At 36.2% G+C, this 17,725-nt stretch overlaps 1 protein-coding gene across 7 annotated transcripts in view; it reads left to right on the forward strand.

Annotated features, from left to right (window-relative positions):
• AGFG1 (ArfGAP with FG repeats 1) overlaps positions 1-12,447 on the forward strand; it is a 90,455-nt gene extending 78,008 nt beyond the window's left edge. For 4 of the 7 annotated variants that reach the window (XM_027515167.1, XM_027515184.1, XM_027515190.1 and 1 more), the window contains 4 exons: positions 939-986; positions 3,056-3,214; positions 4,080-4,171; positions 5,041-12,447. In XM_027515167.1, the coding sequence (XP_027370968.1) occupies positions 939-986; positions 3,056-3,214; positions 4,080-4,171; positions 5,041-5,100 (359 nt within the window). In that variant the 3' untranslated portion in view covers positions 5,101-12,447. The remainder of the gene's footprint in view (positions 1-938; positions 987-3,055; positions 3,215-4,079; positions 4,172-5,040) is intronic. The other 3 variants (XM_027515174.1, XM_027515215.1, XM_027515198.1) reach the window with 2 other exon arrangements.
• The last annotated feature ends 5,278 nt before the right edge of the window (positions 12,448-17,725 follow it).

A 17,725-nucleotide genomic window follows, 5' to 3' on the forward strand; every position in this document is an offset into this window, starting at 1 on the left:
GCAGCTTTGTAAATTAGGTATTACTGTATCTGCCTCTCCATCCCTTGTTTTCAGATGAGGATACTGAGGCTTAAAGAAGTTGTAGTGTCCTATAAATTAGAAAACAACAGACCCAAGACTCAGAACCACTTTCATATCTCAGTTGTTGTTTTTCCCCAAATTTAGTTAGTTAAGTGTGCTTCTTTAAAATGTGTGGACATGTATTTTTAGAAACAGTCCCACTCGGTATAGTTCAAACAGTGGTTCTAGTACTTAACCTAAATTTGATTTCTGTTGAGAACTTTTCTTTACGTATAACCTGTCTGACCTCAGTCATGCAGGTTAAGATCTGCATGGGATGAATTTCTCTTTTCTCTCTCTTTTTAGCCATCATATTTTAAACTGAAAGTGCTGCTCACCTTTCTTATGGAGTCCACTGACTAATTTTCCCTGAATAATTTGTTCCCTTGAGTTGTCTTTACTAGTTTCTAGTTAATGTAGAGTTGAAAATAAAACAAACATTATTCAGGTGCTTTCTCTGAGATTTGACTTTTTAAATGCTAAAAGGTAGATACTAGATCATTTTAGGTGATTCTATGAATAGCATTTTTGGGAGTAACTGCTGAGGCCTAGAAAATCATTTTATGTATATTGTTGCATCTTCACATGAAAAAAAATGTTAGTGTTTATTTAAAAGTTGTATTTCATAAATGTTTCTTTGTTTGATATTTGTTTTTCTGGTATTATTCTAATCTCTTTGTTTCAAATACTGTAAATACTAGTATCATGAATATAGTTGAAGTAAAGACTCTGGGTGCGTTTTTATGTTTATTCTTATGCTATCTCCTTTGTAAGTGTATTCTAATTTTAGAATTTTTTAATGAAATAAATTTACTTTTATTTCGACAATAGTTACTCATAAGTTAATTGACACTGGTCTCTTTATGGCTTTCCATAAGGCCTTTCTGGAGCAATGCATTCTCAAGTGTTTCCTCACGCTCATTTTGGTAGGTGGCCACAGCTAATATCTAGGTTTGTGTGGCAATTTGTCTACCTGCTTGTGGAAGCTTCTGCTAGTGTTCTGGATCCCTGCATGTGAAGTTAAGTTTTTTCCATGTTTTAAAATGGAGTGGGCATGGATGTGTGGCATTGGGAATAACTTATATTTACTTTATAGTTACATGAAAATCTTCTGTGGTAATTTATGTTTTAATATTGAAAAGCATATTGCTTACCTCCATGGTCACATTAGAATGTTAATAGCTTTTTTGATTATTTTTCTTAAGTTTGAATTCATAGTACTTTGAGTGACACACCTTTTCTATGTACCAAACCATTTTACCACATTATTCCATGGAGTTTGGCTTTGCTTAACTGTAGCCAACTTTTGCTTTATACTGCTTTCTTAAAAAGTGAGCTGTCAAAGTTATGTCAGTGTATTGTTGTCTGTTCTGAAACCCTTCTGTTTCCCTTGCAGTGTGCTTATTATTCTTTAATTCACTTGCTTCCCAGTGGCTTAGTTTCCTTTTTCTTATGAATAATAAAAAGTAATATTTAAAATTTTACCATCTTAATTAGGTTCACTGAGGAGAATTGCACTGTTACAAATATAAGGATTATGAGAATTACTTTGAGCAACATCCATAACAGATTTTTAATTTTTTAATAAAAGATAATTCTATATAGCACGTGTAGTATTAATTTCAGTGCCTTAAGTCAGCATTCAAGTTGGTAATTTTTTTTTCTTAGAATCAGAAAATGCAGTGAATTATCTTGTTTGATAACATAGTGCTGAAAATGCTTTACTATGTAATTGCTAGTGTTCTGTATTAAAAGCAACATTGTTGGCTCTTCTTTCCTAGAACATATAGTTGAAAGCTTCTGTTTTGAATCATTAGGAAAAAGTAATATATTGTTCTGTTACTATGTGTGTTTTTATATGAGTAATATAATAATGTGAATTTAAAACTCATTGTAAGTGGGGGGTGATGGCAGCATACCGTGTGTGTGTGTGTGTGTGTGTGTGTGTGTGTGTGTGTGTGTGTGTGTGTATAGCTGTAGTTCACACACAGATTTCCCCAACCTGTGAATGAGTGCTTCATTCCATAAGTGGGGGGTGATGGCAGCATACCGTGTGTGTGTGTGTGTGTGTGTGTGTGTGTGTGTGTGTGTGTGTATACCGTGTGTGTGTGTGTGTGTATACCGTGTGTGTGTGTGTGTGTGTGTGTGTGTGTGTGTGTGTGTGTGTGTGTATAGCTGTAGTTCACACACAGATTTCCCCAACCTGTGAATGAGTGCTTCATTCCATGAAGTTATAGTGAGTAGATACGGCAGGCCATGGTAGTTATTGGGTACAGTGTCATTAATCCCTACATTCTTTGCCTCTTTTAAGAAGGCCTATTTCATTTTCTGTTCAGTTTTTGTGTACTTTGCCCCAGTTTCTATAACTCATTGGTCCTAATATTATCTTCCTTATACCCCTTATGCAAAGAAATCTTGGTTTATTTATACTTTTCAAAAAAGGAATGAGAGTCTATATAGTTTAATTGTGTTAATGTTTTTATTAGGATTATCCCCCATCCATTTTTTGACTATGGTTACAAAGCTGCATAGGTTTTGAGTGGCCTGCTGCAGACCCTATTTCTCCTGTAAGTTTTATTTTTAAGTGAACTATTTTGCAGAGGTTTTTCCAGGAATACATATACTACATTATAGCAGACAGTTCACTAGATATAAATGTTTGACTATTTTACTATGTATAACAAAGCAAAACTTAAAAATATATATACTAGTATACATGTGAATTGCATGATGATGGACTTTAAAAGTAGACTGCTATTTAGACTCATTTATATAATTACTTTGGGAGGTTTACTTTTGATTTCAAATGATAGCTTTATAGCTTACATTCAACTGTATGGCACTAAAACTTGCTATTAAGTTTGTTGGAGTTTGGGGATTTAAAATACATCTTTCTATTTTTAAGGTAAATGATGTCTATTTTACATTGTTGAGTATGAGTATAGACAACCTCCGTTTTTGTTTGTAAGTGATCAGCCTTTCCTTCTCCCACCAGCGGCGACCTTTGGCACTGCATCCATGAGCATGCCTGCGGGCTTTGGGACTCCCGCTCCCTATAGTCTTCCCACCAGCTTTAGTGGCAGCTTCCAGCAGCCAGCCTTCCCAGCCCAAGCAGCTTTTCCTCAACAGACAGCTTTTTCTCAACAGCCCAATGGTAAGAGTTAACATTTGGCTGGTGCCAAGTTCATGGCATGTATCCTTTATCATAATTTGAATGTTTGGACAAAAGGATTTATCTAAAGAATGCTCTAGTGTTATGTACTGATTGTTTATTACACAGATATAGAAACCTTTGGTGAGTTAGGCCTCAGAAAATTGAGTGATTTAGTAAGTTTTTGTGACCAGATTATAGATTTGGGAGTAATCTGAAACTAAAGAGTACCTCTTCTTTCTCAGGATCTCCAGTATCTTTCTTGTATGTTCTGTGTTATAATATGCTTCTTGATTTTAAAAGGAAACTTTATAGACCTAGAGTGTTTGCTTTGCATTGGAGAATTGTTGATTTTGTTGCATTTATTGTATATATTTTGTTGTTTGTTGGTGGTGGTGGTGACATAGACTAAAGGTAACTGTATTGTAGTTCGAGTTTGTTACTTTTTTTAGGAAGATTCACTAGAGAAAGTTTTCAGGTTTGTTTCTGTTTTTGTTGTTGTGGTCTTTTTTGTTTGTTTTGGGTGGATTTTGTTTATTTTTTGGCCGTTCATTTGCTGAAGTTTGAAATCCTTGGGTCACATCCCCTCTTAAATAGTCAACAAACTCATCTTTTGATTAAATCCTTTGTCAGCAACTTACATAGCTGGGACAGACTGGAATTAACCATTTCTGGGGAATCGACATGTCTCTTTAAGACATGCCACTGAAATTTTTAACTTACTTTGAAGAACATGAGACTCAACAAGTTAACATTGATTTTTTTAATTATTGTTGCTCTGGTGGGGATTTTTCTGAAACTCCTTGATTGTCGCTCAGAGGTATAGGTTATAATTGTTGGGTTTTTTTTTTTTTTTTTTTTAAACAAGGTGCAGGTTTTGCAGCATTTGGACAAACAAAGCCAGTGGTAACCCCTTTTGGTCAAGTTGGAGCTGCTGGAGTGTCTAGTAATCCTTTTATGGTAAGTGAGATGCAGTTTTAAGCACTTGTAAGTAAGTCGTTGCGTTGTTTTCAGAGTGGGAAAAGCAGGATGTGATTCCTCCCAGATGCAAGATTGTACGAATCGAGGCAGCCATTGTGCACAATCTTTGTTGATTTAAGAAAACACATTAATCAGCTGGAAAGCAAAACGTTGACAGTAAACTATTGTAGACATGAAACTTCTGTGCTTTCTTATCAAAATTCTGCTTTATGAGAGGCTGCCGATTTAGTGACCAATGTGAAAAAGGAATCCTGCAGTCATTTGGTTTGTGTGGTAAATGTATTTTTTAGGACCAATCCCTTCTTGGAATCTGTTAACAGAATTATGTGAGGTAATGGATATAAAAGACACAACACAGTGCCTGGTAACCTATAGTTGTGTTACAGTATGTTGCTAAGAACAGTAATTGTTGTTCAGTCACTAAGTCGTGTTCTGACTCTTTATGACCCCACTGACTGCAGCGTGTCAGGCTTCCTGACCTTCATGGTCTCTCGGAGTTTGCTCAGACTCCTGTCCATTGAGTCGGTGATGCCATCCAACCATCCCATCCTTTGTTGCCTCCTTCTCCTTTCTTAATAATAGGAATGAATAAATATGGTTGCCAGTAATTATAAAACCCTAATCTAAATTGGAGAAGGAAACGGCAACCCACTCCACTACTCTTGCCTGGAAAATCCCATGGATGGAGGAGCCTAGTAGGCTACAGTCCATGGGGTTGCAAAGAGTCAGACATGACTGAGAGATTTCACTTAATAATACTTAATCTAAATACTATTAATTAAAAAAATATTATTATTTTCCCACACACTCTTGTCTGTCTATTTATTTTGTCTTATGTTTTCCTTTAGACTGGTGCACCAACAGGACAATTTCCAACAGGAAGCTCATCAACCAATCCTTTCTTATAGCCTTATATAGACACTTTACTGGAACGAACTTTTACATGGTCACATTACATCTCTCCGCCTCTTGCACTGTTGTCTTGTTTCACTGATCTTAGCTTTAAACACAAGAGAAGTCTTTAAAAAGCCTGCATTGTGTATTAAACACCAGGTAATATGTGCGAAACAGAGGGCTCCAGTAACAACTTTTAACCTGTGAATTGGCAAAAAAAAAAACGTAGCGGTATCATGTATATTAAAAATTGGCTAATATTAAGTTATTGCAGATACCACATTCATTATGCTGCAGTACTGTACATATTTTTCTTAGAAATTAGCTATTTGTGCATATCAGTATTTGTAACTTTAACACATTGTTATGTGAGAAATGTTACTGGGGAAATAGATCAGCCACTTTTAAGGTGCTGTCTTAAATTGGGAAATGAATGACCTAAAATCACTTTAACCATTGCTACTGGAAAGTTACAAAGTCAAAATTGGAAGGTTTTAGTCATTCTTGAATTTTTCCTTTCTGAAGAGCTCTTCTGTTTATACATGCCTAAATTCTTTAAAAATGTAGAGGGATACCTGTCTGCATAATAAAGCTGATCATGTTTTGCAACAGTTTGCAGGTGAAAAAAATAAATACTAGAAAATATGCTATTGTTTTGTGTTCTTGCTGCAATGCCTTTACCAAAGTGGCCTTAAATATCAGTAGTGAATTGAGAACATCTTGAATTCTTAAATTAGAGTTTCAGAAGACTTCTAGTAACTAACTTTTATGTCTAAAAGCAAATTTTATAAAAAGGCCATGTAGAAAATTTATTAAAACTACTATGACTGCTATGTTTAGGAATATGTCAGTGGTAAAGCATTTAATGTAGCTTGTTAGATTCACTGTAATCCTTCTAATTTCTTTGCAACTTCTTAATTTTGTGAAAATTTGTATATATGAAGAATTTGCATGTATGTGTATTTACAAATTTTTTTAAGTATCTTGAATTCTCAGACTGCAAAAGGCTTATTTTAACTATTGATTTTTTAAAAAAAATATTGTCTTTGAATGTATTGGAAGCAGACATGCATTAACTGTGACATGATTGCACCTCAGTTTTTTTTCTTTGGACAAACTGATATTAATAGGACATTTGTTTATGTTCATTTCTAGGGGAAAGAAACTGGAACCCAGTGTTACCTTAAAGTTATAGAATACTTTGTTTAAAAAGGCAACGATACTAATGTTTAGTTATATCTTTATGTTAATATTCAAGTGAACTTGATTAAATATTTATATAATGCCTGATTCATCCAGTGATAATCTGGCAATCTCATCAAAACAGAACACAACTGAAAAACTTGTAATAGTTTTTGTTTTTTTTTTAATGCCTTTGAGCAGCCCACAGAAGTCACACAGTCCATATGTTAGAGCTCATGTTTTTATGTGAAATTTTGATTATTAGATTTCCCAGACCGTGGCATATTAACAGTTCAGAAGTTATGGCTTGAAACGAAGGAGATAGAATGTATGACAAGCATACACTGTCCAAGACTAGTTAGTGTAGGGACAGCCAGCCGTTTAGAGGGCATCACTATATACACCATCTTCTGAAAATTGCCTATTACTGTGACTCTGTGTCATCAAGAAAAGGTGAAATTACATATGTAAATATGTAATACATATTTGAAAAGTTTTCTTACAATACTTAAAATTGTTTTTAAAGCTTTGGTATTAAAAGAGGTGAACATCAGTTTCCTCAAACATTATTCGTGCTGAATACCTTTTCAAATGGTGACTACAGGAGTTGTTTTCATAGTATATTAAAATCTGTGTTGAGTTTTAAACTTCTTGAAGCATTGCTGTCCAGTGCATTATCTAGCTGAATGTATAGTTGTCTGAACTACTTTGATCAGACTGGGAAGTCTCTGCCCCCTTTCTGAACAGTATGCCTCTTCTCTTAGAATTAAATGAATGCTGCAAAGGTCTGGGTGTATGTCGGTGTATACTTGAAATCTCTCCAAATTTTTGGAGTCACCTTCCAGCCCCCTCATGGAGGGAATACTTAAGAGATGTCTTTGAATTCCTATGTTTTAGATTGTATTGGGTCCCAATCAACTCTTGTACCAAGTTATGCTATACCATTGAAGGCCATTACCCAGTTAACCTACCAGGCTTTCCATCTAAGAAATAAGTAAATTAAACAGTTGTTATTAAAATTATTTTAAAGACTATTTTTTTCTGGGTAAACCTTGAGGTTTGTAATTAAGTGGAAACTCCTGTTGACTTTGAATGCTATAAAATCAAAATGCTTAGTGTAAGAAGTGATCCAACTTTAATGTGGATTTGAATCCTCAGACTTTCATATTCAGATTTGCTTCTGGTTTTACATGGACTATCAGAACTGTGTTGAACAGTGAAGAGGAGAAAATACTCAGTGGTAGCAACATGAAGACGCAGTTTCCTAACTTACTGTACTGGTTGAGTCATCTTCTCTCCTTTTGTGTTTGCTCAGGAAAGAAAATTTTCTTTTAGGGTGACAAGCTTTATTGATTACTTTAAAGGTATATTTTACTCTTATTTTTGTGAAGATAGAGATCAAGTAGTCACTTGCTTCTGCAGAATAATTCTTTCTGTAAATTTGAAGAAGCACATCAGTGCTTGCTTTTTACTTCTGAGTTGCCCCACCTCCCAACATATATCCTCGTTGGTACAGTTCCTGTAAGTTGGTAAAATGAAGAGAATAACTTAACTGGCTGCTTTCCAAACATTTTGGCCTCAGGACTATTAACTGTTTTTAGTTATTGAAGATCTCCAAAAAGCTTTTGTTTATGTAGCTTGTATTGCTCAGTATTTGGTGTATTAGAAATTAGTACTGAGATAGTTTTAAAACATATTTATTCATTTAAATGTAACAATAATAAACTCATTACACATTAACATAAATACCGTTTTTGATGGCAAATAACTGTTTTCCACAAACAGAAGACCATTGTTTACATTTTGCACATCTCTTTAAAAATCTGGCCCAACAGAAGCAGTGGGATTCTCACACTGCTTTCACATTGCAGCTCTTTTAGGTGACACAGTGTGTAGGCACTGGGAAACTCCACCACGCACTTGGGAAGCCACGAGTGAAGCAGACACATTTTAGTATGCTGAAAATGGTTTTGACTTGGGGTTTTGCGGGGGACCCGCGGGGTTTCTCAGACTACAGTGGTTTGAGAACCACTGCACAACACTTTAAATTTGTATTTTCTGTGACAACGATGTTTAGTTGTAGTGTAAATATACTTCTCCCTGAACTTCTGAGTGTTTTTGTTGGCTTGATGAGAAAAATTTAAATTTCAGTTGAAATGGCAAACTTTTTAAATGTTGTTTTCTGGATTTTCTTCCTTTGATTTTTATTTGAATGTATTTCAGTAATAATGAAATTGGTGAATATCTCATTTTTAAAAGGAATATTCCAAGTTGTGGCTCTTGGATATTAGTACTTATATTAGAATTATTTATTCTTTTGACCACTTTGAAATTGTGGTATTCTTTTGGTAGAGTGTCAGATAGCTATTTTAAAATTACACCTTGCTAAAGAAAGTTCAAAAATGAAGAATAATTTCTTATCTCTACTGTGTTTATAGTTAACAAAGAATTTTAACTTTGTGTATGTATGTGTGTGTATATATATACATATATAGGAATGAAAATAGGATTTCTCTAACAAAAATCATTACCTTCCAAGACGTCGGCTACAGTTAAAGGAATGATGTATTTACTTAAGAAAGAAGTTTGCTCTGGGTTTTTCCCCCAGTGGTTTTTTATACTTGTCCATTTTTAGAAAGAACACTTGTTGTTTCTCATTTAAACAGAATGTTTTTAAATTCTTTTGAAGACATTGTGACTTTGTAAAAGGTAGTTTATGATACATAGTCAGTCACCTCTTGCTGCTGTGGTTGGCATACAGTAAAACATGCTGCTGTCCTCAGGCCGGCCTGTGCCTTGCTTCTTGGGCCTCTTTGTTCATGTTTGTGCTCCTGCTCCAAACTCACATTCAGAGTGACTCACCTCATCTTTGGCCTCCACTTGCAGTCTCAGATTTATATCAGAAAGTTAATCTCTATGGGACCTTATAAAGATATATTTCTTTAAAGATATGACTTGAAAGTAATAATGGTGACGGTATTACAGAGTGTGGTTTATTAAGCTCTTTTAGTGTATCAGAAACTTGCTAAATGCTTTTCATGTATTATCTCATATGGTCCGTAAAGTGGGCTCATACTAAGGATGAAAGAAGCAAGGCATTTGGCTAATGACAGGGCTTTTGCTCTGGGGAGCAGGTGTTTTATTGCTGGATTAAGATGCTCTCACATTTATGTGTAAGCAGATTTTTTAAAAATCGCATGAAATTCTAAGAGAATCTCTTTCTATATCTTATATACCTAATAAAAATCATTTTTAATTTTGATTCCATTCATAATTTGCTGAAATCAGTAGTTTATTCTCTAGGGTTTTATTTAAACTTTACAAGTAAATTCATGGGGGTAAATAGTGGGTCAGGTTTTAAAATTAAGAGACATTTGAAGTATCACAATAACTCCTGTTTTGAGAAACATTCCAACTATTAAGTCTGTGCCCTAAACAGTAGTAAAATTACTTTTGAAAGGGTGCTGTTACTAAAATGTGTTATTGTATTGAATTTATATTCATTAGTTAACTTTTGCCTTGTATATTTTAAAACATGTCATTCATTAAAAATTTTATGTGGTATATTTGAACAATTGAATATACGACCAAGATGTGCTGGTCATATGTTGTGCTGGTGAATGCTTCTCTCTCATGAAAAAGTGTCCTGTTCTGTAGTGCTTACTGATACATGTGATATTAATACTCTCACCATGGCTGATTTCAGCTACCAGTCTGATGTTAATTTAATTAAACTTGGAGTTAGACACATCAGCCTCACTTTGCAGGCCAGCTCCAGCAGGGCACAGATGGGTAATTCCACAACCCAGTTCATTAAATTTATTGGTTATTAGGTGATTGTATGTAGTATTTGAAGAGCCTTCTGTGTTGTTAATTCAGTAAGCATTTGAACACTAGTTTACTTAGGGCTTTCCTGGTGGCTCAGACAGTAAAGAGTCTGCCCGCAACGTGGGAGAAGGGCATGGCAACCCACTCCAGCATTCTTGCCTAGAGAATCCTGTGGATAGAGGAGTCTGGCCATCCACAGTCCATGGGATCACAAAGAGTTGGACACAACTGAACGACTAAACATAGTAATTAATTACTTCTAGAAGTGTAGTGGGCACTGAAGTATTTAATCTGGAAAGACCCCCAAGTGTTGTGAAAACCCTGGTTTAAAAAGTCCAATTATTGTTCTAATGTAGAGGTTGCACATTTATGGCATTTACTCTGAATTCTCTCTGCAGTTGTGTTTTGTTTGACCATCACTGTGTTTTAAAAACTTGAATTTTGTGTAGTTTGAAGGGTGTTCGTACTCTCAAGGTGGCCACTAGCCTACTACTATAAATTTTCTGAGCCTCAAACGTTCAAAAACGTTTTAAGGCCTTTGAATTGGCAAATTCTGAGTAGACATAAAAGGGATCCTCTTATGCCAGCTGTTAACTGTTCTGATTTTGGAGTCAGTTCTGTAGGATTTGAATTTATGATGCTATTTTCTGGTGAAGACTTGCCAAAAATGTATTTCCTTTCAAACTCGATAGCCTCTATGTATTTTGCTTATTTTATGCTAATGGAGGAAGATTCAACATGCTTAACTATATTTTTGAAATCTAGGGTCGTTGAACTCACAGGGCTATGGAGTTTAAAGATTCAGGCTTTTGTAACCAGGAAAAGTGATCCTAGATAAAATATTTTAATTGGTGATTCAGATGTTCATTGGTTAGTTTCTTAATTGGTTCTCTGGAATCTTAAATAGATATTATCCAAATTACAGTTTAACCAGTGAGACTTAAAACTTCTCACCTTTTCCTCAATCTTGAGGGACAGAGAAAGCAAACAACCCAGAAGCCTTCTAATTTTGACTAAATAATCGTTAAGTAAAAGGCATGAAAGGATTGTGAATTAATGTTACCCAGTGTTTCATAGAATGCTGTGGGTACAATCAGGTTTTTTAAAGACTTTAAAGGTTTTTTATATGTTACCAAAATATAAGACATGTTTATGATGTTTAAAAATTACGCAATATACAAAGGGGTATAAAGTGGAAAAGTGTGTCTCCTTCCTGTGACTCTCTTCCCACATCCCAGGGAAATACAGTTACTTGTGTTTTTGTAGTCTTTCAGAAATGTTATCATTTATTATATACTTCTTTCTCTCTATATATATGCCACTTGCTGTCCTCTGTTGTTCTAAATGTATGGTTTTATAACTTGATTCTCTGTTTAACTTGGTTATTTTTCCATATTACCACATCCAGCTCTAATTCATTATCTCTTTGGAGCTCCAAGATTTCATTATATGGATGCCCCTTTTGAAGAATATTTGTTTATAGAGTTTTTCTACTTAAAAAACATTGTTAAAATGAGAATATCCTTATGCATATATGAAGGTTAGTCATGAATCTGCCTGACTCTAAACTCAATAAAATAGACGTCATTCAATTTTGAATCTCACCTGCAGATTCTGTATGACTGTCTTAAGATGTTTGAAAAATCTCATACTTTTTAATTGAACTGTGAAGGCCTTCAGTTAGTTCACTGAAAATTGTGCAAGTTCACATCTATTTAGCACCTTAATTTTAATTTTTCCGTGACCCTTGACATTTCTAAACGTTCAAGGTTTGGGACTATTTTCTATTACTACTTGTTGGTATTATGCCTTTCCTTATCTACATTAGCTTAGAATATAACTTATTTTTGAGATGAGAACATAGAATTTAATTTGGCAAAATCTTTTGGCACAACCACATGTTTTATTTATTACTTCTCCAAAATTAACTCCCTTTGCCTTAGAAAAGACTTGGGTAATAACTGAAAGTTCCAGTTCTCATTCCTCACAAGATTATAGAGTCAAGAATTTCTTTATTTGTGTTTATCATTAGTCAAGGACAAGTCTTGGTTTCTGGAATAGTTTATGAGAAATAATATCAGCACTTAAGGCTAAGAATAGGGAATGAGATAACTGAGAAATCTGAAAGAAAGAGCGAGGCCGTTTTAGTCAGCAGGGCATATCTTGGAAGATGTTTTGATATGACAAGATTTATGAAGACCAGTCTTAATTGCAAGAGGTGGTCTTAGGTATTAGGCAAAAACAGGTTGATTTCAATTTTCATTTCAAATATATGGTAGATATATTTGATTTATTGTTCATTGTGAAACATTGTTGGAATAATTTTTTCAAAATAAAGACTCCTGAATTTATGTACCATTTGAAAGTAGTAGCCTTTTTCCTTTGATGGTCACAGAACATAACAAGACATCTGGAACACTGAAGAGTAATGTATTTCCCTTTTGTCGTGCACGTTTGTTCCTGCCAAGCACACGATGCATCTGCTTCCAGCCTTACTTTCTTTGTTCCATTAGTTGTGCATTAATAGCAACTTTTGTCACTTTCTCTTTGATTTTTAAATTACAAAGCATCTGCTTTTTAAAGGCACGTATTTATTACTGAATTTCCAGTACTGATTCCCGATCCCCAAAGGATGACATTTTTTCTTGAAATTCATATTGTTCTAGCTTGATTTTTAAGACAGTGGTTTTTGTAATTAGATTTTAATTTCTCTACTACGAACTGAAATTTAAAAGGCACATAGTAAACTATCTTTGGTTCTTCATATGTCTAATCTTATTTCCTGGTAGTAGCCATTATTTTTTGTGTCCCAATTCTGTACATTTTTGTTGTTTACTTTCATTAATCATCAAAACCCAGAAGAAAATTTATTTTCCTCTGAATCAATAATTTCACTCAACTACCACTATTCTCCCCACCCCCTCCCCTCCATCTAGAGGGAGACTAAAGTTTAGTTTAGTCTTATTAGGTGAAGAAAGACTCAAAATTTTTTTTTTAAGTCGTATGCTAACGTTTTTAAAATTAAAACTGAACGTGAGGATTGAAAGGTACTGACCCAGAGTCAAGTTTCCTGTGTTTCAGTTTTAAATTCTGCGTTAACCGGCATTCAATGAGCAGGTAATTTAGATGCCAGTTCCCCAGCTTTAAAGAGAAATATCTTCCAAATGGTAAAACATGATTCCCATCAGCCATTTGGAATATATGTTTAGAGAATAATTAGCTTTGGAAATTGGAATTAGACATTTCATAATAATAGCTGTTAGGTTGAGCATAAACTATTGTATTTTCTAGTTTGAAAGTACAGGTAACACCACCACCATATAGTTTCATATTATGGCCACTATTTTCAGTTTCTTTTATTCAGAGCTATCTTTTTAAATGCAGAAAATTTTGACTTTTTAAGTAATGGTCGAGGATTTCTCAGGTGAAGGAAATTGTGCTAAATGCTGTATATCAGTGTCGTAGTATCTTCCATTTAATCTGTATTAATTTGGTGTCACATTGCTGAATATTTTTTAAACATTTCCTGTTATTCTCGTAACCTTATATGTAGGAATGACTTTATTTTACCAGATGAAACAGACTAGGTGGTGGTTTACTTGGCTCAAGGAATTTAAGCAGCAGGACTGAGCTTTAAACCCAGCTGTCAAAGCAGACATTCAGAACCACTCCACCCCAGTTCCTTGGAGCAACTGATGGGGGAAGGGTGATCCCTGCAAATCAAGAGCAGAGAAAAGGGCTCTGGAGACTAGGAGAGATCTCAGTCCTGTGTACAACAGACTGATAAAGGAGTGTCAGTCTTGAAGGAATAAAATGTAAGACTGAGGACTAAGCCTGAACTGAAATGGGAGGGAGAGGAGTTTATGTGTTCTGTGAGTATTCAGAAGCTTAGTAGTGTTGATTCTTTGCGACCCCATGGACCATAGCCCACCAGTCTCCTCTGTCCGTGAAATTTTCAAGGCAAGAATACTGGAGTGGTTGCCATTTCCTTCTCCAGGAGATCTTCTGACCCAGGGATTGGATCTTGTCTCTTGATTGGCAGGCGGATCTTTACCACTGTGCTGTCTGACCTGCTTTTATGTGTTGTTTAGTTGCTAAGTTTTATCCGACTCTTTGCGACCCCGTGGACTGCAGAACACCAGGCTTTCCTGTCCTTCACTATCTTCTGGAGTTTGCTCAAACTCACATCCATTGAGTCGGTGATGCCACCCAACCGTCTCATCCTCTGTCGTCCCCTTCTCTTGCCCTCAATCTTTCCCAGCATCAGGGTCTTTTCCAGTGAGTAGGCTTTTCACATCAGGTGGCCAAGTTGTAAGTTAAATAAGCAAGGTGACAGTATGCAGCCTTGACTTTCTCCTTTCCCAATTTTACACCAGTCCATTGTTCTTTGTCCGGTTTTAACTGTTTCTTCTTTACCTTCATACAGGTTTCTCAAGAGGCAAATAAAGTGGTCTGGTATACCCATCTCTAAGAATTTTCCAGTTTATTGTGATCCACACAGTCAAAGGCTTTAGTGTAGTCAATAAAGCAGAAGTAGATGTTTTTCTAAAGTTCTCTTGCTTGTTCTGTGATCCAGTGGATGTTGGTAATTTGATCTCTGGTTCCTCTGCCTTTTCTAAGTCCAGCTTGAAAATCTGAATGTTCTTAATTTACATACTATTGAAGCCTGGCTTGAAGAATTTTGAGCATTACCTTGGTAGCATGTTAAATGGGCACAATTTTATGGTAGTTTGAACATCTTTGGCATTGCTTTCCTTTAGGATTGGTGTGAAAACTGACCTTTTCCAGTCCTGTGGCCACTGCTGAGTTTTCCTAATTTGCTGGCATATTGAGTGCAGCACTTTGACAGCATCATCTTTTAGGACTGAAATAGCTCAACTGGAATTCCATCACATCCATTTAGCTTTGTTTGTAGTAATGCTTCCTAAGGCCCAATTGACTGCACACTCCAGATGTCTGGCTCTAGGTGAGTGACCACACCATTGTGGTTATCTGGGCCATTTAGGTGTATTTTGTACACTTCTTCTGTGTATTCTTGCCACCTCTTCTTAATTTCTTCTGCTTCTGTTAGGTCCTTTTACTGTTTCTGTCCTTCATTGTGCCCATCTTTGCATGAAATGTTCCCTTGGTATCTCTGATTTTCTTCATGAGATCTCTAGTCTTTCCCATTCTGTTGTTTTCCTCTAATATTTCTTTGCATTGTTCACTTAAGGCTTTCTTATCTCTCTTTGCTATTCTCTGGAACTTTACATTCAGTTGGGTCTGTCTGTTTGTTTCTTCTTTGCCTTTCACATCTCTCTTTTTCTTAGCCATTTGTAAGGCCTCCTCAGACAACCATTTTGCCTTCTTGCATTTCTTTTTCTTTCTAATGGTTTTGGTCACTGCCTCCTATACAGTGGTACAAACCTCTGTCCATAGTTATTCATGCACTCTATCAGATCTAATCCTTCGAATCTGTTGGTCACTTCCATTCTGTAATCATAAGGGATTTGATTTAGGTTATACCTGAATGGTTAGTCAGTCATGTCTGACTCTTTGCAACCCCATGCACTGCAGCACACCAGTCTTCCTCCAATCTCCTGGAGCTTGCTCAAGCTCATGTCTATCAAGTCGGTGATGCCATTCAACCACCTCATCCTCTCTCACCCCCTTCTCCTGCCCTCAATCTTTCCCAGCATCTGGATCTTTTCCAGTGAGTCGGCTCTTTGCATCAGGTGGCCAAAGTATTGGAGCTTCAGCTTCAGCATCAGTCCTTCCAGTCAATATTCAGGGTTGATTTCCTTTAGGATTGACTGCTTTGATCTCCTTGCTGTCCAAGGGACTCTCAGGAGTCTTCTCCAGCACCACAGTTCTTAAGCATGTGTTGTGGGGACTCCATATTGGAGAAGCAGCTATTTGCAGTATTTTGTACAGGTTTGTCCTCAACATTTGAATAACGAATATTGTGTGTGTTTGTGTGTAAGAATACTTGTTGCAAATACTTCCAGGTTCTTAGGGCAGAAAGAACAGGGAAAGCAGAGTAGGAGTCAATAACAGTAACTGTATTTAAAGTTATTGTAAAATAGTATTAGTTTGGAATCCTCTAAAGCATATATATTTCAGCTTTTCCATTAAAGATGATTATGGTCACTTGCTACTCAAAGTTTGGTCTGAGGAGCTGCAGCCTGGACATTGCCTGGACTCTTGTTAGTCATGTCAATTCTCATCCCAGGATAGTAATCACAGGCTGCATTTTAATGAGTCTCAGGTAAATTGTAAGCATATTCAAGATCGAGAAGCACTGGTGTAGGTACTATGGTCAGTCCAGTTGCTCAGTCATGTCCAACTCTGTGACCCCATGAACCACAGCACGCTATGTTAGATAAGTCATTTTTGTTTTAGCTTTTTAAATCTTTGTAAAAGTCCATCTGTTTTGGAAAAATTGCTCTAAAGAATCTTAAAAGGTACACTAAAAGCCCATCAAAAGAAATTATGTAGAAGCACTTCTGAATTAAGTTCCTTAAGAATGTTCAGGTTAAATGTTTTTAGGAGTTAGGAGTCAGTGTGGAGGCTATTCATGAAGAAGGATTAGTAAAGAAACATACCAGTATTAATCTCATAGCACATAAGGCATTGGTTGATGCTTAAGATGAAGGATGAATTTGAAGAGCACAGGTTTCACTGTCACCATGAAACCAGTCACTGGAGAAGAGGAGGCAGCTCTGCAGACAGAACAGAACCACCCAGGGACACCAGAATTATCTCTTGGTGCCAGTAATTGAACTGTGCCAGTCCACTTGGGATTGAGTGTGTGACTCAGAAGGATGGTGGCTCAGAGGAGGAAGATGCGTGCATGTTACATTCCTTGCTGGCTGAGTTATGGCCCAGGTTGCAGGAAACTGACTGAAGAGGGATAATGTATGGTGATTTTAAAGAACTCGTGTTTAAAATTGTCTTCTTACACCCTTGCCTGACTCGAAGGACATGAGCTTGAGCAAACTCCAGGAGATTGGGAAGGACAGGGAAGCCTGGTGTGCCGCAGGCTGAAGTAATGCCCCAACACTCCATTGGTATTACTGCAAATAGTATTTTTAACATTCTTACCCATACATCTGTATGCATGCTATATAATGTTACTATTTCAAAGCTTAATTTCCAGGAGTAGGTTTTTGGCGATTGGTCTTTTCTAAGTATTTACATTGCCAAATTGCCTTCTGAAGAGATTTTACCAAGTTCATACTCCCATCAGCAGGATGTGAATGTTTATTTTGCTTGATCCTTACTGATGTGGGACTTGTAAGAAGTCTTAGGCATTATTATAAGCAAAAAGACAGTATCTCATTTTCTGCATTTTAAATAGTTAACTTGCCACAGAAGCAGGCTCTTTCCCCAGGAGTTATTTGCTTGGTCTACTTAGTGTTTTGGCGTTGCAGCCAGGAGGGAGGGGTTGTGCCCGGAGGAGGTTGCCTAGAGGTGTCCTTAGCCTGTTTCTTAATTGGTTAGTAAATGCAACTTTTTAGCTATTTGGAAACCATTCTCCAAAAGCTGATTCCTGACGTCTCTCTCTTACCATCAGCAGGGTTTCTCACGTGTCTAACGTATGCTTCTGCTCTAGCGTGGTATTCATCACTCCTTTATTCACTTGCAGCC

The sequence above is a fragment of the Bos indicus x Bos taurus genome, chromosome 2 (assembly GCF_003369695.1).
Source record: "Bos indicus x Bos taurus breed Angus x Brahman F1 hybrid chromosome 2, Bos_hybrid_MaternalHap_v2.0, whole genome shotgun sequence".
In the NCBI taxonomy this organism is placed as follows: Eukaryota; Metazoa; Chordata; class Mammalia; order Artiodactyla; family Bovidae; genus Bos; species Bos indicus x Bos taurus.